The following is a 25409-nucleotide window of genomic DNA, read 5'->3' as shown; positions in this document are numbered from 1 at the left end:
CAGATGATGCAAAGTTGGTGTGGGTTTAATGGAGACTTTTACACGTTCTTTGGTGGAGACGTGCGGACAAGCTGAGGTCATTTGAGACGGGCTGCTTACGGAAGCGCATCGCAGACTAACGGGACTACAGTATTGCGCGTCGGAGCCATTCATTCTGCAGCGGCAACGAGAGAAGTCTTTTCTGACCCGGCGTGAGCAACAACTAAATGGGAAACACACGTGGAATTACCGGTATATTAACCCCATAGCCGCATCTTTGACGCAGCTCAGTTTTCCGCGCACAATTTGCGAGGGAACTTTAAAAAAAAAAAAAAAAAAGATGTGATGACCATACCTTCTTCACCAGAGACGATGTTTCTGTCGAGTTTGAAGTGTCTTCATTTTTAACTCTGCTGCACAAGAAGACGGAGAAAAATGGATGTATTCCTTTGGATATTGTTATCAAACAATTTTATTTGGTGGACTTTGGTTGACGCACAGGTAAGGCTTTTTTTTTTTTTCATTATAAAAGTGATCTCTTCAGTCTTTTAATAAAGTTCTATAACATAAAGTAAATCTGTGTTCGTCTTGAGTCAGAGCATATATTTTTTCATATCTAAAGCTGTCGAACATACAGTAGCAGCCATATTTCCTACAAAGGGTCAAGTCCATTGGAAGGTTACAGAAAAAAAACAAACCTATGCATTTTATTTGGTTTTCCTCAAGGGGAAAACAAATACAATGCTCAGGAAGGCGAATTGCGCTTTAGAAATCACAAAAGTCTTATTCTAATACAGAAATGAAACATCACAGCTCACATTTGTATGTTCATCCAGCTTCTCTTCAATGCGAAGAAACCACGGTGCCCTCTCAATGTCTTATGTACTCACAGATCAATAAGTTTAATCTATTGACCAGTATTCATTATCTGCTCACATGGTGATCTGTGTAGTCTCCTGTGAGGAGACGGAGCTGTTGTGTGTGGCAGAGGTTCTCAAAATGATTGGAGAGGTTTTCAATTAGTTGTGTGTTTAACATGAGAGGAAACACCTCCCACCCCACTTTTTTTTTAACTTCATCACCTTGATGTTCATGTCAGCTGACAGCAGCTACCAATGGACAGGACAGCCCTGGTATTCCTACCATCCAGTTTTTAGTCAAGGCCACTTAGGCTTCATGTCAAGCAGGAAATGCTAAATATACTGTATATATTTTTGGTCTAATCTCTCCAAAACAAAGGAAACTTTCTTGCTTTGTGAACTCATATTGCTCAAGGAAAAAAAAAATCATTATGCCAAAATTGTGTTAGCTCCCTCCTGCTAAAGTTGTGTTAGGTACACTTCAAAGAGCTGTTTCAGAGTGGCTTTTTTTTTTTTTTTTTTAAATCTTTCATTTTCAATTATATAGTTTTTCAGATGTGGCATCTGTACAGTCAAATATTTATTCATCTTAAATGAGATTTTACACTTGTGTGCGTGTGCTCTCTGTTTTGCTGTGATAGATTGAGAAAGGTGATGTGGAGCTGTGATGCGTATTTATTATTCCCACCTTCCTGTGGGTAGCGTGCAAGATGCATGACAGCATTTAATATTTCAAGCAAATCAAAGACACAATCGTTGCATATTTAATACATGCGAAGTCCGTTTTCACTCTCACATTCATTGTCTTTGATTTTTCTAGGCTTCTCTGCCTGGATTTGCTGAATTTGCGTATACTGTTGAAACATACACTTGTAAGCATTTTATATTGGGATGGTCCTAACTGATTACCCCTGAGACTCATTATATCTGGCCAATGCAAAGTCGTTCTACTATAAGAAACGGATTGTTTTCTTGGAAGTATTGACTTCCGGTGTTAAGAGTTGCATCTCATTAACCACTAACTGCCTACACGTCTCTTGTCAGCTGAATGAAATGAGATGCTTTCACAGCCCTTTATATCTTTTTAGTTTGGCCCGACAGCTGACACTATTTTACGCATATGGTTAATGATTAAAATGTCTAAGTGAGATTATATGGTGGTAATGAATGAAGGTAGTGCCTGTGTTCTGAGGTGGATTGAGTCTACATTGGCTGAAAACCTTCAGACAAGGCTGAACTAATTGTGACATTAACGTCACTGATTAAATTCTCTTATGAAAGAAGTGAAAATGGATTATGTTACGCTCGAGTTAATTGGCATCACAGCTGTCTGGAGAAAAATATAAAGCACTTGTGCAGATGTTCATTCAAGCCTCATACCACTTCCCTTCATGTGATACTGTACGTCATGTCAAATCCATAAACTGAGCAACCTTAATCTAATGACTGACATGCACTTAATGTTGACAATGATGTCAATTCAGATGAACTCTTAAATACAAGCAATTAGGAGGTGCAACAAAAAGGCAAGTGAAAGGTGAAAGAGTGTGACGTGACTCATTTAAATGCTGCCTGAAATTCTTTCAATGGATCCTACATCAGTCACTGCTTTGAACTGGAAGCAGGAGAATAAATCTTTTTCTTCCTGCATGATCAGCAGCATGGACACTGCTTTCTTCACCACAGTCACAGAAGCTATTAGTTTATTCATTCAATTTATTGACAACAAGATAATCTATTTTCGGCCCCGTGACTGAATCCAGGTCAGGGGTTTAGGCCTATCCCAGCAGGTGGGGTACACCCTGGACAAATAGTTAGTTAATCAAGGCGTCCTATGAGATATGCATATTACATATGACTGATTTAATGCATACATAATTCAGCTTTGAGGCTCGGGCTCAGTAATTCTCCATGGTAGAAGAAATGACTGGCATCAAATCTTAAAGTGCATGGACCACTTTGATTGTAGCAGTCGTTTCCTAAATGATTTAACTACATTAAAAAAAATGATTCAACCTCAATCACAGGTCCTCAATATTCTAACTTATTAAAGATGATTCAGAAGGACTCTTTAAAATTTTTAATGCTTTTTAATGAGTTCCGTTGTGGGAGATGAAAGGTGAACGCCATCGCATAAAGGTAAATGGTAGCAGCATACAGCTCTAAGAACGTGATGGAAACTTACTTCATTGTGTCAATCACATCTGAACATTTTCGGCCAAAAACCTATAAGTAGTGGCTAATCTCTCATTCCAACGTTCTTTTGCTGTGAATAGTTTTGCGATTGTTTTTAACACTGATTAGTGTTTAACACTGATTTGTGTTAAAAACTATCGCATATAAACCTTAAAAACATTTTTTTTTAAAACAGTCAATAGAAATTAAATTTTCTTGTCATTTTCTGATGACTGTTATTTATGAATATAACTCCCCATCCTTCCCCCTCACTGATGATGCATTGCATTCTCCAGATACATTTGACTTGATGGGAATGGTTACAAATTTACCCACAGCTCAACAGTGTTTTGAACCCTGAGTAAAGTTCAAAGTAAGTTTCTGAAATTTCCAAACTTGATTCCTCTTACTGTTGTGGGAGCAAACAGACTTGGCTGTCAGGTCACATTTAATGAATTCCACATCACTGGTTTCTTAATAAAAAGATTCATAAAATGTAATTTATGCACGAATGGGTTGTATAAAAATAAATTAAAATAGATGATTCTTTTCATTCACACTTCCAATCTCAGATGCTCCTCAGTCAAGTTTTTAATAAATTACTCTTATTTGAAAAGTTGGAAATGGTTGAAGTATCAACACTTCTGACACCACGTGTTAAAACCTGATGAATGAGATCTACAAATGTCTTTGAGAGAAGAACAGTAGGTTCAGTTCAATTTTATTCCTCTGCTGTAGACATTGTTCGTGCTGTATCACATTCTGAAATCATCTTTTTATTGATTAATTACACGACTGCTACAGGTTTGTCCTGTGAAATTGAAATACTTATTAAGAGGCAGAAAACAATATTGCTATAGGACATCAACGTGTGGAACTGTTGCCACGTGATAGACCCAGCATCAAACTAAAGGAGAAAACCATGATTAAGAAAGTGATACAAAGAAAGAAATGAACTCGTTTCTCACAGAGGGCAACACATCATATATCATTATACATTCATGGTCATCTTAGTAATAGGACATAGGTATCGTGTGCCTTGCGATGTATATGTAGATGAGCCAAGCCCCATGACATCTATTCAAAATCTGTATTGTGAGCATGCATTTACTTTCAATGCCAAACTCCAGGATCTCTGGGGCACCATGACTCTTCTCAGATATATTTGATGTCAGTTTTGAAATGCAATGCTTTTTGACAGTCAGGTACTGTCCCCCTTTGCTCGCTCAACTGTGGAAACGATCAAATTTTGAATACACCATCCACACCGTAAACCCTGGCTTGGTACAAAACGTACAGTTACAAGACATACTTTTCCTTGCAACTGTATGTAAATTCAGTATGTAATTATGTCTTAAATGAGTGGTTTGAACACAAATATACAGAGACAAGATCATTAATGCCACCTTGTTTGTTGTGCTCCACAGATGGGGGCTGATGGTCCCCTCACTGCAGAGGAGCAGATGTACATCCTTTATGAGATCAAACTGCAGTGTTACCAGAATCTCTCCAACATTGTGCAAGAGTCTGAAGGTAAAAAAACAAGTACTTATGCAAAGAATAGCACTACAGATATGGACAAATAAATGTCTGCACTGTAATTAAATGTAAGACTGCAAACCACTGGTCTGCTCTGCCTTGTTAGGGTTGCTAAACTTTGCACAAACACTACTGGCTTTAGAGCAGAGACCTTCATTTAAAATTGCAAGTGGTTCTGTAGGTCAACCCGTCTCCCAAACTGAGGTCAGAAGTGTGAGATACCTACATATAATAACTTTTGTACAGTCATACTTTTGCAGACCAAATCTTTGACGATATCCAATTGCTTTAAAACACTGCTTCTATCTCTATTCATGTAATTATTAATTAATTGCATCCTCAATTTGTTTCATTTCTAGAGTATGTACAAACCCCAGGAAGATTGAACAAAAAAAAAGAAAGAAGGAAAAACACACAGATGTTTCTGAGAAAGTTTTATAACTGTACTCATAACTTATCTTTCTCTTGTGCAAAGGAGAAAGGAGCACAAGTTCATGGATAATTGAGTGACACCTGATGATAGACTACCAAAAGTGGTTGAAATTTTCTGCCACAATAAAAAAATGTTCTGTGGTTGTTTGCTGTAAAGTCGTAACAGACAGATAGCACATTCTCCATCCTCTTGTATTAAACATAGTGAGTAGTTTGGTTTGAATGGTTGGTTTCTGTTATCACTGTAATCAGCAGATGGGAAAATGGTCACTGGTGAGTAAGTGGCTAGAAAAAGTCAACGCAGAACTTCTCCTTTCCTGGCTCAGGTGCTGTCTATCTTCTTGTAACCTTTATGTAAAAATATAAAAGAATCTCTTTCACAAGATGACCTGGCCAAGAGGTATGTAGCGCATCATAAAAACAGCTACGTGGAAGTGATGGTATAGAATAAAACATACAGATTCAGAGGTGCAGCTGTGTTTTCAAGTGTGGGAGCTTTCATAACAGCAAAAATCAACATTTTATCCATTACCCTCTGTCATCAGTTTCACCAGGTAGCGTATTTTCCCACCAATGTGGAACAACACCAGTAAATACTTACACTCCTCCAGTTTGAGGCAGAAAGTCACCCTCACCCCAGGAAAGACGATCAGCTGTTAACTTATTACAAATCAGGTTAGTGTGCGCTGAAGATAAAGGACTGACGAAGCCATTTCAAGTCAGTAAGACAGTCATAATAACAAACAATATGTTTACTACTATCATATCGATTTTATAGACAGTGTGTGACTTTTCAATAAAAATAGCCATATCAATCAAGTTCAATCAATCAATCAAGTTTTATTTATATAGCGCTTAATCATGACCGCAGACATTTCAAAGCGCTTTAACAGACAGAGAAACCCAACTGAACCCTCCAGAGCGAGCATAAGCGACAGTGGCGGTGAAAAACTCCCTCGATGAGGAAGAAACTCCGGACAGGACCCAGACTCTTTTGGGCGGCCATCCGCCTTGACCGGTTGGGTGGAAAAGAAATCAAAAGAAGATAAGAACAGCATCAGAGAGAGAGAGACAGAGAGAGAGTGACAGATAGGCCAGATAGAGACAGTATCAATATGGTTAAGGTTGCTAAAGTCAAGGCACAATTACAGCTGTTTGGATAACTGTATGGCGGCACGGAGGAAGAGAGGCAGCAGGACCCCAGTCGATGGTTAGGTGAGGGGTGATACTGGTGGATGGGAGGTGTAGGTCCACAGCAGATGGTCCGCAGCGGATGGGTGGATGAGGGGTGGAACAGTATGGTGGCGCGGAGGAAAAAGGAAGCCGGACCCCAGCCGATGATATACACATATATACATACACATATACAAACTTCTTTCTTTCTCCTCAATTGGAGTCGATAAACAGAAAAGTGCATTAACATTAATCCATTGTGACAGGAGTGAGAGACACATGAATCATTTTAGTTCATCTGTTTTTTTGATGCATTTCTTTTTCCTGATTTTAATGTCAAATTGGGATGAACACAGATCCCACCTCAGGTAAACTTTCAATAGCAGAACTACCAAATCCGGTTGCAACTGCTTCGAACGATTAGCTCACAAAGGGAGGAAGAAAAAAAGGCTGCATTCTGGGAGCGAGGCGTGAAGTAAGCTGGTGTAAATCTGTGCCCTTTTGGCACAAGAGAATGCTGCTGCTGTGGCAGTGTTATTCCACAACACTGGATTGTACCCCAGTTCCAGTCTCCAAGGCAAGGCCCTCTTACTTTGGTGAAAAACAAGACAGAGAGGACGGCCCCAATCAGGTTACATGATTTAATGCTGTATTGTATCTTTTCTAGAGGAGCTTCTTTGTTTGAGATTTAAACAGCCTCTTTGCTGACCTGGTAACATAAAATTAACTCAGTTTAATGGCTTTCATAAGAAAGAGCCATGGCTTGAAGCCAACCTAGTGTTGTTGGCAGCCATTATCATGTGAATGGTTTGTATGTTGTGAATAGTTACTTTATTTGACACCAAAGAGACCCTAACATGGGAGCAGCACTTGCGTAATTCTTATCTATCAATCAAGTTTTATTTATTATATAGCGCTTAATCATGGCAACAGACATGGAAATTTATATTACTATTTCTTACAGGTCATTTATCTGACTTCACAATAAACCTAATATAGGGGTCAGTCCTCTTACACATGGTATAAATAAAGTGGGGGGATCCAATCAGCACCACCACTCACATCTAACCATTCTACACTCAAATTTAACTGGTGTAAAAGTATATTAAGAAAACTGAATCTCACTATAAATCACCAGATTAACAGGATTAACATTAGTTATTTATCATTTAAAAATAAAACAATTTCAGGGGTTATTTAAGAATTCGACGATGTTCAGCTAAAATTTAGAATAGCATGATGGATGTAGTGAAAGAGGAAGGTAGCTGGTGTGACAAAAGAGGATACAGAAGACAGGGTTAGATGGAGGCAACTGATTCGCTGTGGCTACCCCTGAAGGGAAAAGCCGAAGTGAAAAGAAGAAGAAGAAGATCTATATCAAATAACATTTAAAAATGTCACTTGATCAGATCCCAGTCCCTGTGTTCACACTCCTGACTTGACTTTCTCTCACGTTGTAGATGAAATGTGTCCTCCAGACTGGGATGGGCTTATTTGCTGGCCCCATGGCTCTCCTGGCGTGGTTACTATGGTTCCCTGTCCATCTTACGTATATGACTTCAATCACAAAGGTCAATCATTTTTCTTTTTCACAATAACAACTATGATAATTAATTGTTTACAAGGAGCTCATTATAAAGAGCACCATTCAGCTTTTGTCTGCTGCTTATATTATGTAATACAAGAATTTTTCATCATTCCCTCATTATAATCTAAATACTATAAAATGAAGTAGGTGCAATATAATTTATATAATTTTCTTTTGCATCTCCATCTATACTTTGAAGACTTCTCTGTTAAGGTCTTTTACACTAAGGGTCGCAACCATTGTGGACAAAAATATACAAACTTTGGGTTACAATGAATTCAGCTGTCAAACATCAGTATCACTTGTTATGTATCCATCATTCATATGTCAAAATATGTCCTGTAAAAAAACAGAAAAAATATCATTTCATGTCAGCAATTGCAATATAGCTGTTAGTGGAGTCAGGGAGACATGAATCAAAATCATGACAAAATATCTAGTTTGCAAAAGTGATTGCATTTCCTTGTGAGCACATTTAGGTTGATAGAAACATCTTATAGTCGGCTCATTTGAATGGGATAATTTAATAGTGAGTGAAAACAGTTTCAATGTCCTATGTATACAGAATCAAACATGAATGTGTTTACAGGACATGCATACAGGAAGTGTGACGTCAATGGATCCTGGGTCATTGAAGAACGCTGGAACAAAACATGGACCAACTATTCAGAGTGCCTGCGCTTTCTTCATTCCAGAGATGATGAAGGGAGGGTAAGTGTGACTGTGTTAGTTACACACCTACTTAGAGGTGTAGCATACCTACTGTTAGCCCATTGTAGGTGAACAATCTTAATGCTGCAGGATGATAGATATTTCTATTAGGTTTTGTATCTGTGCGGGGGTTTTGTAATGAATGACACATGAAGGCAGACTAATAAAGTCACATCTAATACAATGACTGTTTGTGTAATTAGGATCAGCAGCTTCCAACGCCTTTCATGTGTGGCTCCTTTGACTAGCGTCAGGTTCGATAGCTCTTCATGGCCTCAATAGTTAAAAACTAATAACAGTTCATTTATTGATATAGGCCATTTAATTTTTTTCTTTATAGTTATAACTCCATCTGTCTATAAACATTGTTTGTCTGCTGCTTGACTCAGAAATCCATTGACTTTTGAATTGAGATATTTTAACATCTTTATTTTTCAGTGTTGGCTTTTGTGTCAAGGATTTTTCTTTAAGTCATTGCTGACAATGCGATTTGTACATTTCCATTCAGTTTGTTCATGAACAGCAACCACGTGCCGAAATGGGACCTTTTGTTATTTGGAAAATTTTCCAGTTTTGTAATACTTTTATTATATTTTCCATTCCAATAAGATAGACCTATTCTCTAAAAGGAGTGAGTCTTGTTTTAGCAACAGATCTTATGAACTGTGTGTTCTGTTTAATTTCGCTTGGGCGATCAGATCAGTATATAAAATTTCAAAAATTAAATTAAAAAACAAAAAAAACAAACTGAACCTGTGTTACAAAATGTAAATGTTATAGACCAGCGGAATTCAACCAATACAGGAAAGCCTGCATTAAAGAAACCAGAATTCATTTTCTTGAAGACGTCTTGCCTTCAGCTGCTTATCTAATTTTGGTTCTGCTGGAACAAATTCCAGCTGAAACGGACGACAGATGGGGTACATCCTGGATGAGATACCAGCTCATCACAGAGTCACTAACAGATGGACATCCACTCATGTTCACACTCACACCTACGGACTATTTGGTGTAGATAGTCCGGGGAGAACATGCAAACTCCAGTCACACGAAAGGGACCTTCTTGCTGTGAGGCAAAACACCATGGAGTTTTTTTTATTTATCTCACATGCGCATTCATCTTGCAAAACTAATCAAACCACAGTTTGAAAGGAAATTTGTTATTTTTCTTATACAGACACAAAATGAACGTTCCTTATAACCAGACACTAATCACATAGCAGGGTTTGATTGCCATGCACTTTGTTTAGGTAGAAAATGGTTGAAGAGTAATGGAAAAATGTATTTGTATGCAGCCTCGGATTGACATTTTTATCCAAAACTTTTTGTCCAAACTTTCTGTCAGCATAATGGATATTTTAGGGGCAGCAAAATGACAGTGACATGCAGTTATTGTCAAGATGATTTGACAAATGTTATTGCAAAAGCTTGTTTGTGTACACAGCACTCTTTACCACAGTTCATTTGAAGTCGAGCCTCTGGCTGTTCCAAATGTTGTATGCCTGCTGTTTAGGGTGTGTTCAGTGGTTGAATGGGAACTTTTTCATATTGAAAACAGCTGCCTTTGAACTAGACTTCAGATGTGAGACTTTGACACAGGTCGACTTGAATCAGAAAAGCCGCTATCAAGACTCCTCATTCATGAGACTCACTGTTTTGAGATTTGAGCAAACTTTCTGAAGTGGATGTCTGCCCCCCCATCTGGGTTGTATTGTTGAGGAGGAGAACCTGAGGAGACCATCTGCTCTTTCTGAAAAACTGTAATTTTTACCAGTTCCCTTTTTGCAGTTTAGAAATGTTAATACATTTAATAATTTTTATGTTACACCTGACAGCAGGAGATCAGTCTCTGACACCATGATCACCACCGTCGACTCGCTGAAATGGAAGATGAAAACTGATGAAAGTTAGGGATGGAAAAACCAAACCACTATCTGAGTTGTTTTATCTGTTGTTTAGATAAAAACTTAGATTAAAAACAACTCTGTTGTACTGCCTGTTGTACTGCCTGCAATAAAGTTGACTTTGACTTTGAGATGATCACACAAATCCTTTCCCCCTGATGTTTTTTTTTTTGCACTTGGTTAGCACCTAAAGATCATTTTCCCTCTCATCAAAATCATTTCATGAGCATGCTTTTAAAATCCTTTTTCTTTTTTGCTGTTATCTTGATATCAGACAAAACAGACTGGCAATGGAGAGCTCTGGGAATGTGTGTTTAATGCTTTCATGAATCTGGTAATTGTTCAGGTGATACTGCAGCGTCTGCTGGCATAATTGCAAGTATTCAGTGTATCGGCTTTTCCCTCAATACAAATATGAAATATTTAAGATTCCTTCTCTCATAGTATCAATGTGCTCAGGGTCACCTCAAAGAGCCAACTAACAAACTAATGTTCCTCTTTATGTTTGCAGCAAAACTTCTTTGAACGATTGTATATCATGTACACCGTTGGTTATGCGGTGTCCTTCAGTTCTCTACTGGTGGCCATCTTCGTCATTGGATACTTCAGGTACAACAGGATTTTATAGCACTTAAGTGATGTCCTAATTTGTACTTCCATGTTGAGCCTAGGAACACACATATATTTGTGTGTGTGTGTTTGTGTATGTGTGTGTGTGCGTACCTGCCAGTGATTTACTTTACAGTATATCTAATGGATTAAATCCACGGGTTCATGCAACTTATTTATTTGTGCATTTTCTATTTTGCTGTGTCTTAATTGCGGAACAACACTAGCCTAAATTCATAAGTAAAATTATTTTCTGATAAGTGCAATAGAATGTACAGTATGTCACTCAAACTGTCATCAATAACCGGACAGGGGGTTTGTTTGCTGGGTTGCTACTATGCTATAAACAAACAATCAGTCTCCAGGTCAGCACCTACATGTCAGTTTAATTAGCTCCAGTTTGCAAGAGAGTTCTTTCTGAGGGAGGATAAGGAGTTTGATATTCTGTATTCTAAAAAACTAATCTCTATCCTCTGGTCGCCCATCAGGTTGTTCCACTTTGTGCTCACATTAGAAGGAAATGTGTTGATATGCAGTTTGTGTGTTTTAAATGCAGCAGGAATTCTTTATTTGCATCCCCCCCCCCCTGTTACGTAGCGTATTTGCTTTGAGGAGTGTGTTTGTGGTATTCTGTGCTGGTAACAGTAGTAGCATCATCAATGTTTCATGTTCAGGAACTGAGCTCCATCACTTAAAAAAGAAACAACATCCCACCGTGAAGCCCCCTGCAAAGCTTTGATCATGATTCCTCAGCTCTTATTGCTCTCCTGCTGTTGCTTTTAACATGATATGAAGATTAATTACAGTGGTATGAAAACCTTTGGGCAACCCTGATCATTTTCCAGATTTTCCTTTATTAATCACTGGTTGTTTGAGAAGTGAAATGACGTTTATAGGATTTACAAAAAGTATGCAGTAATTATTTAAACAAAAGTAGGCAGGTGCATAATTTTAGGCACCTCACCACAAAAATTACATCAGTATTCAGTAGAGCCTGTTTTTGCGGAAATAACAGCCTCTAAATGCTTTCTAAAGCTTTTAATAAGAGTCTGGATTTTGGCTGAAGCAATTTTTGACTATTTGTCCTCATAACACTTCTCCAGTTCGGTTAGTTTGATGGTTGCCAGCATGGTCAGGCTGCTTTAAATCACACCACACATTTTTGACAATATTCATGGCTATTCCAGAACGTTGAACTTGTTGTTCTGCTTGAATGCCTTAGTAGAATTTGAACAGTGTTTAGGGTTGCTGTCTTGTTGACGAATCCAGCCCAGCGAGTTAGGTCTCCTGGGGCTCGTGGGTGCTGCGATAAATAGGAACCAGTGTTTGGCCAGGTTTGGTTTCTGCCTGGAAGCATTAAGAGTTTCTTGACCACTGAACTGTGAATTTTTTTTCTATCTGATGTTAATTATTAGTCGAGTTAACTGAGAAACTTAATGGAAATAAAAAAGAGTAATCAAGCATAGAGTGGCGTGTTGGACTTTGGATTACCAGAAAACGCATCAGCGTGTTATTCATGTAATTGCAGTGGAATACCTCAGTGCCTTAAAGCTTGGCTTAGCCTCTACACCCCCTGAGGATAAAATTCATTCAGCAGAAGAAGAGATGGAGCAGCCAGGGGGTTTGATTAAAGTTCTGATTAGAGTTCTGGGAGACAGTGTGTCTGTTGGAAATGATTAACACATTTATGACAGCCTGACCTGAAAGGTCATTCAGATAGTAAGGCGCAGTTCACTGACCCTAAAATGACATTTACCTGTACACTATAAATGTGTTGGGATGGGCCTAAAATGGTATAAAACCTGTAGACATCCTGCAGTTGTCAGAGACACTCAAAAGTAGTCTCTCCATCCCACATTAAAGAGATCGGATTCATCATACTGAGTCTGTCATTCTTCACCGTCAGGCTCAGACAAAAGTGACAGATGGAACACAAAAGCACAACAGAAGAGTAGGATCAAAATCTGTATTTAGTTTCGAGAGCACAATTCAAGCACCAGGGAATCTGATCAAACAAGTAAACAAATCTAACAAGTAGTATAAGGCAGAATCCATATTAGAGCACCAGGCTATGAGTCTAAACAAGCAAACACATCAAATGCTGCATGCTACGGGCAGAATCTGGGGATCAGGCAAGATCAAAACTAGATAATCTGGTGAAAAACAGGAATACTGACAAGTACAAATGCTAACAAGCTGGTAGGGAGCTGGGAACTCCGAGCAGAGTTTATGTCGGCTGGAGGCTGATTAAGAGACGGGTTGCAGGTGACTGGGGCAACACAGGTGAGGGAATGAACTTCAATGGGTGCAAGGAGGTGGAGAATCCTCTGAAATTACAGAAAATGTTAATGCAGGAAAACAGGAAGATTAAAAATACAAGTGTTGGCAAGAGTCATGACATTCAGAGAATGAGCATCTCTCATTAAACAAGGCAGAATTTCTCTGACAGTCGTTGCCCTGCCCACCTTCTAAGCTATTATTCTGCACTCAGGTGTGATTGGTTATTGTGTTTTCTGGGGATGGAGGTCAACGCTGTCTTGTGGATGGTGTGTTTTAATCCTCCTCTGTTCAGAGAGACTTTCTCCAGTTTGATAAATAAGGTTTCTTTAACTTATCTGTCAAAACCATGTGTTCCTTTGCTAAACCATGTCTCTACATAGCTGAATGCCGCAGTAGCATTGATGAAAAAACATCACAATACTGTATGTAATAACTGACAGGATTGGTTATTTTATAGAATTCACACTTTGGCAGGTAAAAATGACAAATTCTCATATTTTTAAGGGTCTGATAGGAATACAGCAATTTTTTGTGCATTGGATTTGTTTGAAGTTAGTAGTAGTAGTATTTATAGAGTGTGTAATAACTAATGTATAAATATATATTATCCCTTTTAATGCAGACGTCTTCACTGCACTAGAAACTACATCCACATGCACCTTTTTGTTTCCTTCATGTTACGAGCCATCAGCATCTTTGTCAAGGACAAAGTCGTCCATTCCAGCGCTGGACTGCAGGACTTTGATTTTACCCTGTTGGACAATTTAAATCCAGCCAGCATGGCCCCACTGGACAAATCCCAGTATGTAAGTACCAGTTCTACTCTTGTTAATAAGTCAGTTCCAAACAAGTGGGAAGGGATTTCAGCGGTCTAGCCATAGAAACCTTCTGGATTAAGTGTTCCTTTATCTGTTGAGAAAATTGTCCAACTTTAAAAAAAATAAATCTAAAACCCTCTGGTATTAGTTAGAATAAATCTGCGCATGCCTTTAAAAAAAATACATCTCAACAACTGTGTTGTGGATCTTACTCACCATTTAAGATTTATTTTTGTCAATAACTTGCAATTCTCTTCATGGCGGGTGTGGTTTCATGGTGATTGGCCACTGTCTTATTACCTGACACTGATTTGTTTTGATGAAATCATTAAGAAAACTGTATTCATGTTTCTCTGTCAAGGAGGTTCGTGTTAGGAAAATTGAAACGACGGGGGGAATCGGCTGCTGTGACATTTAGTGTTTTTGATGTGTCTCCTGTCTCAATCCTGAAAGAATAGCTCGTGATTAAACTCCCCTCTGTGAAACTGTCAGTCACTTTTACTGGTTTACCTGCTGGACACTGTGGAGGCCTGCCAAACTAGATGGAAACTGGGTTTGGATTTATTCTATGCATCAATATCATTTACCACTCATTTCTTTTTAATTGCTTGACGGACTGCTATAAGTGCTACCTTCTTGTAAGCCTGAGGCGTAGTTTTGATTTAATGTCTGCTTATTATGTATATTTTTTAAATGGAATCTTTTGATTAGTGACATTAACAGCATCTTGTGGGCTGTTGTGGATTATCTGCTTTTTAGACCCCCTGCAGATTTCCTATAGGAAATTTAAAGAGAGAAAAGCTTATGTTAGTCTATTAATTCATCATGTATGTGGATTGAGAGCTTATGGTGGACTGCTGTACTGTTGAATGTCATATTTCTTTCCTACTCAATCTTTGCTATTTTAAAGGTTACATTCAAACTTTTCTACATGTACTGTATTATATTTTGTTATAGGTTTTGAGAGTAAATAGTAAGGATTTATAACATCACAATGCATGACAAATAAAAAAATGGGGATCACAACATGAATTTATGCTGCACAAATTTTTAAGTATTGCCACAAGATATAAACTCTGATATTTTCCTTTTTTAAGAACTGTACTCCACAAATAAATGAGTGGAAACAAGATAAGAAGTAACTCTGAATGTTTCAGATTGGCTGCAAGGTGACGGTTCTACTCTTCATCTATTTTCTGGCCACCAACTACTACTGGATCCTGGTAGAGGGCCTCTACCTCCACAGTCTCATCTTCATGGCTTTCCGCTCTGACTCCAAATACCTCTGGGGCTTCACGCTCATTGGATGGGGTGAGTTGGGATCATTACACATTACAATTGATTGGTGTCAAATAAACATAGCATCTAATCCACCACACAGTTACTCTTCGTTGTCAGTGTCTGATTAAATACATGGGAAATAAATTGCCCTGATATATTCTAGTATTCTACAGGGAACCTTGTTAAGTGTAGATGAATTAAACAGCAGCAACAATAATGGGTTCAGTGGTCATAAATATGGATGCATACCGTCTGGTGAATGCAAAGTACTTCATATAATTTCATTATTTCTTTCTTAGTCTTAAAAAGAAGAAACAATCGGTAATAGTGTCGTCTTCAGTGGCTTATCAAGTTCCGGGTTGCAGGTATAAACTGGAGCCTATCCCAAATGGATATGGATGGAGGCCAGGTACACCCTGGATAATAAGTTGCCCTTTTATTGCAGAGCTGCTTAAAATATTCTGATTCATATTCATTTTGGATTAAAAGAAATTAGATTTTTTTTTAATTAAATAGAAAAAATGTCTTTGTCTGACATATTAATGTTTAGAATGCTACTGTGAATTAGAATGATCAGTTATTACTAGTGCTGTCAGGCGATTAAGAAAATTAATCTAATTACAGGATTTGTAATTCCTTAATCTAATTAATCGCATTTTTATCTCATACCTGCTAAAGGCCCCCAAATAAAGAATTTGAATTCTAGGACATTAGAAAATTGGAGTGCATGACTAATCAATAGAATGTACCAAGAAGAGAAGATCTGAATTCCACATGTTTATTGGTTAAGTGTGCTTTATAAATGGAATTCAAAAGAAAAAAGGCCAAGCACATCAGCAAACCAATTAGGCCAAGTGCATTTCTCAAGAATGCAATACAATTACAGTTAAATAATATAAATAAAATTCAGAAATAAAATAAGGCAGAGTCTCAAATAGGCACATAAGCAGACTCTCAATCAAAATGAATACTAAAGCTGACTCAATACAGCAATTCAAAATGAATAGTATAACATGCCTCTAAATAAGGCAACTAAATAGCAAGATGCCAACAGGCTTTTCCTTTAAAAGGGTAAGCTAACGTTCAACTCTGTCCTTGTCCTGTTTTGGATTTAAATGATACGTTAGGCTGGAGCTCCTTCGGTGATATGAAAATTCTCTGTTACAAAAGGTACAAATCACTGCTTTTTTGTTGAAATTCCCGTCTTTTTATAAATAATCTTTCCGTCCAAAGACTGGTCTTGCCTCGCTCTGCTGTGTCGCGTCCATCTCTGTTGTCAGTCACTCTGCTTTTAACTCGAGGCGCAGGAAATGACGTCACTGTATCCTACCGGTCTCTCAATGGGCCAAACTTAAAATGCTCGCGCATTGACTTGCCGCGTAATATTTATAGCGCGTTAATTTGCAGCGTAATTAATTAACCTGATTAACGCGTTAAATTGACAGCCCTAGTTATTACCCAAAGTCAATTCGGATGTGAATCTTTTTCTTCTTTGTTTTTCTCTTTCTGACAAGTCTGTTGAAGTTAATGACACATTTTCTCATCGAGATTTAATTTTCTGTTTTGCTCTTCTCAACACGTATTTGTTGAGGTATGATGTCCATGACTGTGTGTAATCTGTAAATATATAAAGATACAATGGAATAACTGTCTTGGCCCACTGATCCAATGCCAGGTAAGATTAAGAAAATGGATTGATAAGAGTAGAATGTATAAAAATGTTGCAGTCGCTCCCGGAGTTTGCCCCGTCTCACGTCCTATGCCTACTGGGATAGGCTTCAGCTTCCCGTGACCCGCTACGGCAGATATAGCGGTTTAGAAGATGAATGAGTGAATGAAAATTCTATATAGAGACAGCATCCCGTTCACATTATTATTTTTACTTAGCTAAAAAGAAAGAAGTTCACAAAAAAGCTGCTGAAAAATAAGAGAAGACACCAGCAGAGCTAATGGGTTACAAATTGAGCCTGATGCTGGCAGCCGTTTGTCAGTCACAGTATGTGTCGTGGCAAGCAACCAAACATAAGCACACACCACTCACACAGAGAAATTACACAAAAACTGTGAAGCCCTCCATTGTGAGAAAGAGATCGGATGAGTAGGGGTAGTGAATGCGAGCAGAGCCGAAGGGCATGATGGGATGTCAATCAATAAACTTAATAGTTTTGCAAGGCCCAATCTTTTCAATGAAAGAAAGTCTCAAGTTCGTATGTTTCACCTTCAGATTACTGGAGTGATTTGAGGTGAAGTTACAATGAAAACATATCTTTTTTCCCCCGATTTTTTTTGTATTTCATTTATATAGTTTGGAAAAGTGCATTCCTCGTAGTACAAAGGTACCCGAAGCATCAAACCCAAGACATTGAAGGACAGGTGAATGTGAAGCATCAGATCGTATATGTCATCAACACAGCTCATTTGTTATCTCATTTGTGATTTCAGGTGTTCCTGCTGTTTTTGTGGCTGTGTGGGGGGTTGTCAGGGCAACGCTCGCAGATGCCAGGTGAGGGTACCAATCCTCCATCTGAAAGCCACCTTTACACCATGAGATGAACAAAAAAATCAAGACGTTATGAAAGGTCAAACATCTGGAAGGTAGACTTCATTGCAAACATGAAAGGAGACATCAGAAGTGGGGAAATTTCAGAATAGGTAATTGTGGTGACATTTGAATCAGCAGTGAACTCTTTTGAAGTGTCCCTAATTTTCTATGAAATGCTTATTCAATGTTTGCTGTATATATATATATATATATATATATATATATATATATATATATATATATATATTAACCTAAAAAATAAATAAACCTAAACCTTTTGCTTTCACAGTTTGAATGATTTCTAATCATAATGTAGTTTTGCATTATATTTTCATTTATTTGGTATCTGTTTAGTGCTGAGTTTGAATCTCCACAAAGTCTTTTCAACACCAGCCTCCATTTTTTTTTTTTTTTTAGCTGCATACACTACATTTCTGTACTTCTTCAGCTTCATCTTTGTATTTGACTGCAGGTGTTGGGAGTTAAGTGCTGGTAACCTTAAGTGGATCTACCAGGTTCCCATCTTGACAGCTGTTGGGGTAAGATTTGTGAAAAGCAAAATTTCAATGAACGTTAAAGAACTCCTAAAATCTCCCTTCCATGTACAGCATTGCACAAGTTTCTGCCTGTCAACACAATACAGTTATGAACACACACACACACACACACACACACACACACACACACACACACACACACACACACACACACACACACCTCCTTAGTATCTTCCATGGCTCACCTTAAAATGACCATTGATCTGCAGGATCATTTCTCTGCATCGGCAATCATGATGCATGACTGTACCAGGTCAATGTGTGATTTCTATAGGGGACATTTCATGAGGTGTGTACAGGATTTTTATTATGATGCCATTTTTTGCTTCTTGTGACTGTTCACTTTTTACAGAGATCCTACACTGTTTAATAAAAAGGGCTGACATGCGCAAGTCAGAAGTGATATATCAGGATGTCAGTAAGTTTTGTGTCCTACTTTAGGAAATAAATGTGTAGCTCAATTGCAATTCCATTGTTTCCCACATTTTCATAATTTAATAGTTTGTAGGAAGACACCACATACATACAGTACATACATACTGTATATTCAATCATCTTGACGAGAAGATGATCCACTCGTCTCATCTTCAGCCTCTTATCTTCCTTGAGGATCACGGGTCTGCTGCAACCTGTCCCAGCTGGACTGGGGGAAGTGGGATAGACCCCACATGAGATGCCAGCGCATGGCGGAACATGCCATTTACAACTGAAGCATATTCTGTAGTACTCATTTTAGTTCTTTTATTGTCACACTAATTAGATCTGAATGAGCTGGAGAAAGAATGAACAGAGGTTAATTTCACTCAACCGTGTGTGACTGGCTTGAATGAAAATTCTCTTGCTTATGTTAATCTGCCAGTTGTCAGTCTCAAACTATATTGACTTCTCTTCATTACAAAAAAAAATACTGACAAAGGGGTTCTATTTTACACTGAGCAGGGGAACAGTGAGGGAATGATGGGTTCAGGTTCATTGCAGAGTCTGAGCTTAATCTGAATCTGAGCAGATTTAGGCTGAACAGGGTGACACTAGAATAGCGAGAGCTGGATGTGGGTGGCATTCTAAGGACACCGTACATCCACCACTAAGATTGATCAGTAATCTAATGAAGAGTGAGACAGTGACTGGTAATGAATAGATGAAAAGGAAAGGGAGAGTTGGTAGAGAGATGGACAAATACAAGGACATCTTAGGAGTCGTGATGGAACCATGGGAATAGTGAATACCATTTTTGTTGTGTTCTCTTTCAGCTCAACTTCATTCTGTTTGTGAATATTGTACGAGTGTTGGCCACGAAAATTCGAGAAACCAATGCAGGGAGGTACGACACCAGGAAACAGTACAGGTCTGTACTCCTCTGACTCCATGTTTACCACCAGCAACACATTTTCTGGAAACACACCTTGTACCTGCCTCTTCCAATGTAAGTTGGTCACAGTCAGTCCACTGTCAGATTAAACTATACAGTAATGTTCTCTAAAGCCAGAAAAGCAGCCAATGGTTTGACTATGTAAACACATCATTTACCGTTTGGGGACTAAACCTAATGCACGTTGATGGACACATGCTCCTACATATATAATTTTCATTTTCACACTTACGTTGAATCCTTAATGCTCCCCACTGCTAGCATTATTGTATTGTGCTTTCTGAGAAGAGTGGCTAATTGATGCTATAAAGATCATTGATCGTGGTTTTGATGGGTTGGACCCTGCTGGAGTTTACCTTGAAAATAAGATAAGCAGGAACTAAAATGAGCTTGGATAAATTGTGAAATTGTGCTCCAGCAGCTTTGACATAAATAAAGGTGGCAGTGCCACACTTTATTATACCTGTCACGTGGGTAGGGGTTTGGACCCAAATGCAGAACACCGAAAGCAAGTCTTCCATCCATGATTTATTCAACACAGAAATACTTCCAGGAACTAAACAAGACAAAAAAACAGAAAGACTTACAGGAACCTAACAAGAGAAAACGAACCTGCTCCGAGGTTCTTCTTCTTCTTGTTCTTCTTCTTGATTTCCGGCAGTTTAGACGCTGTACTGCATATTACTGCCCTCCACTGGTAGTTATTTTAATCTACTTCAGATTCTTCCATATAGTCCAGTTTCATGCAAAAACTTCAAGACTGCTCTGGAAATCAATTGATGGTTCTCAAAGTGGCCAAACAAAGAAGAAATAGAAAAGACTTGAACTTCTAGTTCTGCCATCTGGATATATTCAGCCTTTCAGTGCTGTATTGACGGCATTCTAAGAACACATGCTTAACTGTTTCAGGCCTCCCACAGTGACATAAACCTGTGACATGTTTTCCTATAATAAATAGAGACTGATTTAAACCACAATGACCCATCCTCAATCTACATAATTTAACAGAGTCCCCAGCACTGAGCTCTCATGGAGCCAGGCTTAAAAAGCCTTATGGTTATTAGCACCAAAGCAACAAAGCAAGTTCAAGTGTGATAATCAGAAAGGCTGTGTGGATGAGTCTCCGGTGTGGAGAGGACCAACAGGTGTGGAGAGGACCAACAGGTGTGGAGAGGACCAACAGGTGTGGAGCCGTGGCTCCACCCACAAGCTTGGCCTCCCCCTGCCACACACCAGCACTGCCACGCCAAACCGTGACAATACCATGTTTTTCCGGTCTGCTGGCTGTGCTGAGGTTATGATGGCTGTCTCTCCCACAGATCAATTTGGTTCTCAATGTCATGCATTCAATAAATGAAGGAATCTTTCCTGATATTTGGGTTAGGTTGGAAATTCATGGTAAGGAATAGTTATTCAATGAATTGAAATGTAATTGAAATGTAATGAACTGTATTTATCTCCCCAAGGGGATAATTATCACCATTAAATTTCATATTTTGTCGAACCCATTCTCTTGGTGTTACACTTTTAATTTTCTCCCCACCTGTCAAATCCCAGCCTAGAAGATTACTAGCAATTTTATTTGATCCCAATTTGTGCAGCAACACTTAGCTTCTTATTTTCAGCAGAGTTTGAATGGATGCATCAGGTAACAAAGGATTTTCACATTTTTCTTTCATGAAAAAATCAGCATTTTATTACTATTATTATTATGAACACGATTATTATTATTAAAATGGGGCGGCCGTGGCTAAGCGGTAGAGTCGGTCGTCAAATGTTCCAAGATCGGCGGTTCAATCCCCGCTCCCGCCCAAAAACACCCAGAGTGTGGGCTGACAGTGGGAGGTGCCAGCTCACCTCCGAAGCACTGCCGAGGCGCCCTTGAGCGAGGCACTGTCCCCCTCACAAGCTGCTCATTTGGGCGCTTCACAAAGTGGCTGCCCACCACTCTACCTCCCATTGCATGCTTACAGGCCCCCTTGTATGTGGTTGTGTGTATTACAGGGGCCTGTACACACTAATATGCATGCGTGTGATTAAAACAGTATCTTCTTCTTTTCCTTTCAGCTTTTCCCTTCAGGGGTCGCCACAGCGAATCAGTTGCCTCCATCTAACCCTGTCTTCTGCATCCTCTTCTCTCACACCAACTACCTTCATGTCCTCTTTCACTACATCCATAAACCTCCTCTTTGGTCTTCCTCTAGGCCTCCTGCCTGGCAGTTCAAAACTCAGCATCCTTCTACCAATATATTCACTATCTCTCCTCTGGACATGTCCAAACCATCTCAGTCTGGCCTCTCTGACTTTATCTCCAGAACCTCTAACATGTGCTGTCCCTCTGATGTACTCATTCCTGATCCTATCTTTCCTGGTCACTCCCAGAGAGAACCTCAGCATCTTCATCTCTGCTACCTCCAGCTCTGTCTCCTGTCTTTTCTTCAGTGACACTGTCTCTAGACCAAACAACATCGCTGGTCTCACCACAGTTTTGTACACCTTTCCTTTCACTTTAGCTGAAACTCTTATATCAAAGTATATAAGTAAAAAAATAGATATTTATTTATTTTACCTCCACATATTAGGACACACTTACAGCTGTGGAGTGTTACTCACATCATACAGTAATACTTAATGCTTTTGTAATTTGGGACATTGTACTTAATTCCACAATTAGTGTAAGTTATTTCAGAGCAAATTGTTTATTATGCAAATGTATCGAACACACCCTTCATTTCCAGAGTAGTAGTTTCAAAGCTGTGGATATAAAATATCTAACTCAAAGATCTTAGTTGCAGAAATAAGACTTTGGAGAGAAATGACTTTAGATTGGGAATGGTAGAAGTCAATAACCTGAAACTCATTTTCAACTCATTTGTTTATGTATCTTGAACACTGCTGCTTTCCTTTCCTTTTGGTTACAAACATCATTGCATTTCTATATTTTTGTAATTCATTCATTTTTTTTAACAGGTCAAGTTCAAGCTTTCAAATATTTTTCCAATAACATGCAGGAGTGCAGTTTGATGTCAACAGACAAAAATACCAAATGGATCACTCTATATTTAATAGTCTTTAACGCTTCCAGGAAACAAAATATTCCAATAGAAAATTATGCTATTGTGTCAAGGGTTCGCAACAAACAAATGCTTTGTACTTGGGAAAGAAACTTGGTGCAACAATCTGAAACCTAAAGGAGCAAATTTCACTTTCCTTCTTGGAAAACAGGAAGGATCAGGCTGTAGAGTTAAAAAAACAAACAAACAACTTTCAGTTTGAGTGTTAAACTTGGTGACAGGGGGTATATGTGGTGAACATATCCAATGGGACTGTAACATACCTTCGCTATTAGCCAATCATCTTTCCGCTGTCTTCAAGAATATAAAATTCTCACGGTGTCTTCTTGATGTTAATGAATACATTCCACTTGTGATGACTGCCCAGTTTTCACAGATTCACCAACTACATCAGTCTAATCAGCTTTCACAGTCTCAGCAGGATAATCAGCCACCACCACCACTTGTGCATGGACCTCATTTGTTTGCTGCTCTTTGGCCACAAACACATTTTTAGGCTTTCCGCTGATGTGTGTGTGTGTGTGTGTGTGTGTGCGTGTGTGTGTGTGTGTGTGTGTTTTCATAGGAAACTGGCCAAGTCCACCCTTGTGTTAGTACTGGTGTTTGGCGTTTACTACATTATCTTTGTTGGGATGCCTCATACATTTGCGGGACAGAGCTGGGAGGTCCGCATGTATTGTGAGTTGTTCTTCAACTCCTTTCAGGTACTTTCTCACATTAATTATGTGATTTGTGGTGAAGATACATGCGTTAGGCCCGATCAGTGTCACAGCATGTAGTTGGAGCAAAGTTTATAACATGTCAGAGAACAATCATCACAAAATAATCGTTCACAGTTGCGATGGATCTGAACTTACGATTAATGAGTCAATCTCTTTATTTTAGGGTTTCTTTGTGTCAATTATCTACTGCTATTGCAACGGAGAGGTGAGGAAATTTTGTTATTCATTCCATAGAACAGTGCAGCCTGAATACAAATGCACCAAAATAAACTAAAGTTGTGATTCAAGGCGTTCTTAAAGTAGAATCACCTTCATGCAATAGTAAGTAAAATTAGTAAAAATGTTACACAGTTCACCAACTCATGCTTCCACTTCAACTGTTATTTCCTCCCTAATTAAAATGATGAACTGTGCTGTCATTCTCCTAACAGGAGCACTCATTTCAGTGTTATTTTGATTAATTAAATTCCAATATCCAAGAATAAGACTCTTATCATTCACTCTAGGATACTTGAATCATATGATCCTTTACAATAGATTTTTTTTTAAATTTCCACACTCTCAGGTTCAAACGGAGATCAAGAAAACATGGACACGCTGGACCCTGGCGTTAGAGTGGGAGGGCCCGATGGTCTGCAGCTGCTACCATTACGGTTCTGTCGTTGTTGGCCTCAACAACAACAACAACAGCACCAGCAGCCAGTCTCACCTGGCCGAGGGCGGCCCTTCCACACGGTCCACCACCCTTGTTTCAAGCCGACTTTATCACAGCAGAGGTCCTGAAGTCAAGAACATCGACACGACCCTCCCAGGATACGTCATCAGTAACTCTGACCTTTCCATACCCGCGGAACCTGAAGACAGTGGTCCCAAGCAGGTGGATGATATTTGTCTGAAGGAAAACATGCATGTTGTTAATGCTTCAGCAGAGGATGAGGAGGAAGCACTGTAAAAGCTGTCTTTGAACATGAAGTGTGCCGTTTCGGTCCTATCATGTGACTCGAGAGCAAAAGAAATAGAAGTGGACGTACAAAGAATAAAGTCACAGTTAAAATTTAGTTCCAGTTTGCAGTACTTACACCAGGATGTCTCATTTCATACGACAACTTGGAGTCATTAAAATGTTAAACATTTACACAGGGTATTAAAGAAAACATGGTTTGAAAATATATTTTTTAAAAACTTACAGGTACAAATTATACCATGCTATGACCCTGAGCTGCTGATATTGACAACAAATGTTAAAAGTCTGTTGAACTCATTGACCTCCATAGTTATACTTGTTCAGTATGCATATATTATGAATAAAAATGTATACTTTTAATGGGGATATTCTGTATGTGTTTATAAAACCAGGGTGAAGTGACAAAATGTCAAATTAATATATTTCAGCACTGGCAGCCTGAGTGCAACAAAATTATGACTGATGGATGGATGGAGGTCACAACAAGCTGCACTCATTGTCACTAATGGAACAGATGCTGTTGTAGACACTGTAGTGGTAAGATTATATAGAAATTCATATGAAGCTTTTCAGCGAAATTTTTCCTCTTTGAGCATGAGAACGACAAAGGAAGGAAATAAGATCTTGAAAAATATGCGTTCATTCTAAAGTACAAAGTGGGACTTGTGCTTGCCTGTTATCTAAGGTTTCCAGCTTGAGGACACTTTCCTGCTTGCTCCCGCCTCTACTATTTATTTTCTACTTATTTTCACGGATTTATTTCCTCCAACTGCTGGAATTTATGCGTGGATACCGAAAAATCATGGTGGACTATCATTTTTTTTGTTGGATA

General features: G+C 38.7%; 1 protein-coding gene across 2 annotated transcripts; it reads left to right on the top strand.

Annotated features, from left to right (window-relative positions):
• Positions 1-353: 353 nt before the first annotated feature.
• On the top strand, positions 354-25059 carry pth2ra (parathyroid hormone 2 receptor a). 2 transcript variants are annotated; one of them, XM_068329531.1, is made up of 13 exons: positions 354-480; positions 4442-4547; positions 7619-7729; positions 8336-8457; positions 10873-10970; positions 13873-14056; positions 15226-15379; positions 17792-17852; positions 18364-18430; positions 19699-19793; positions 23457-23595; positions 23777-23818; positions 24179-25059. In XM_068329531.1, exons 1-13 carry the CDS (start codon positions 415-417, stop codon positions 24563-24565), a joined length of 1632 nt encoding a protein of 543 aa, XP_068185632.1. In that variant the 5' UTR covers positions 354-414; the 3' UTR covers positions 24566-25059. The 2 variants fall into 2 exon arrangements, with proteins under 2 accessions (XP_068185632.1, XP_068185633.1); XM_068329532.1 differs by lacking the exons at positions 23457-23595; positions 23777-23818 and having other exon boundaries at positions 24179-24368.
• Positions 25060-25409: the final 350 nt, after the last annotated feature.

Source organism: Antennarius striatus, chromosome 12 (genome assembly GCF_040054535.1).
Source record: "Antennarius striatus isolate MH-2024 chromosome 12, ASM4005453v1, whole genome shotgun sequence".
Lineage (NCBI taxonomy): Eukaryota > Metazoa > Chordata > Actinopteri > Lophiiformes > Antennariidae > Antennarius > Antennarius striatus.
The sequence above is the reverse complement of the archived record's forward strand: the minus strand, read 5'-3'. Positions and strand labels throughout refer to the sequence as shown.

What these genes read in the sequence shown, in the direction of transcription:
- pth2ra (XM_068329531.1), top strand. Translation starts at nt 415, where the DNA reads ATGGATGTATTCCTTTGGATATTGTTATCAAACAATTTTATTTGGTGG. An exon ending in ATATGACTTCAATCACAAAG is followed by an intron (nt 7,730 to 8,335) that starts GTCAATCATTTT and finishes ATGTGTTTACAG; the next exon opens with GACATGCATACAGGAAGTGT. An exon ending in CCATCTTGACAGCTGTTGGG is followed by an intron (nt 18,431 to 19,698) that starts GTAAGATTTGTG and finishes GTTCTCTTTCAG; the next exon opens with CTCAACTTCATTCTGTTTGT.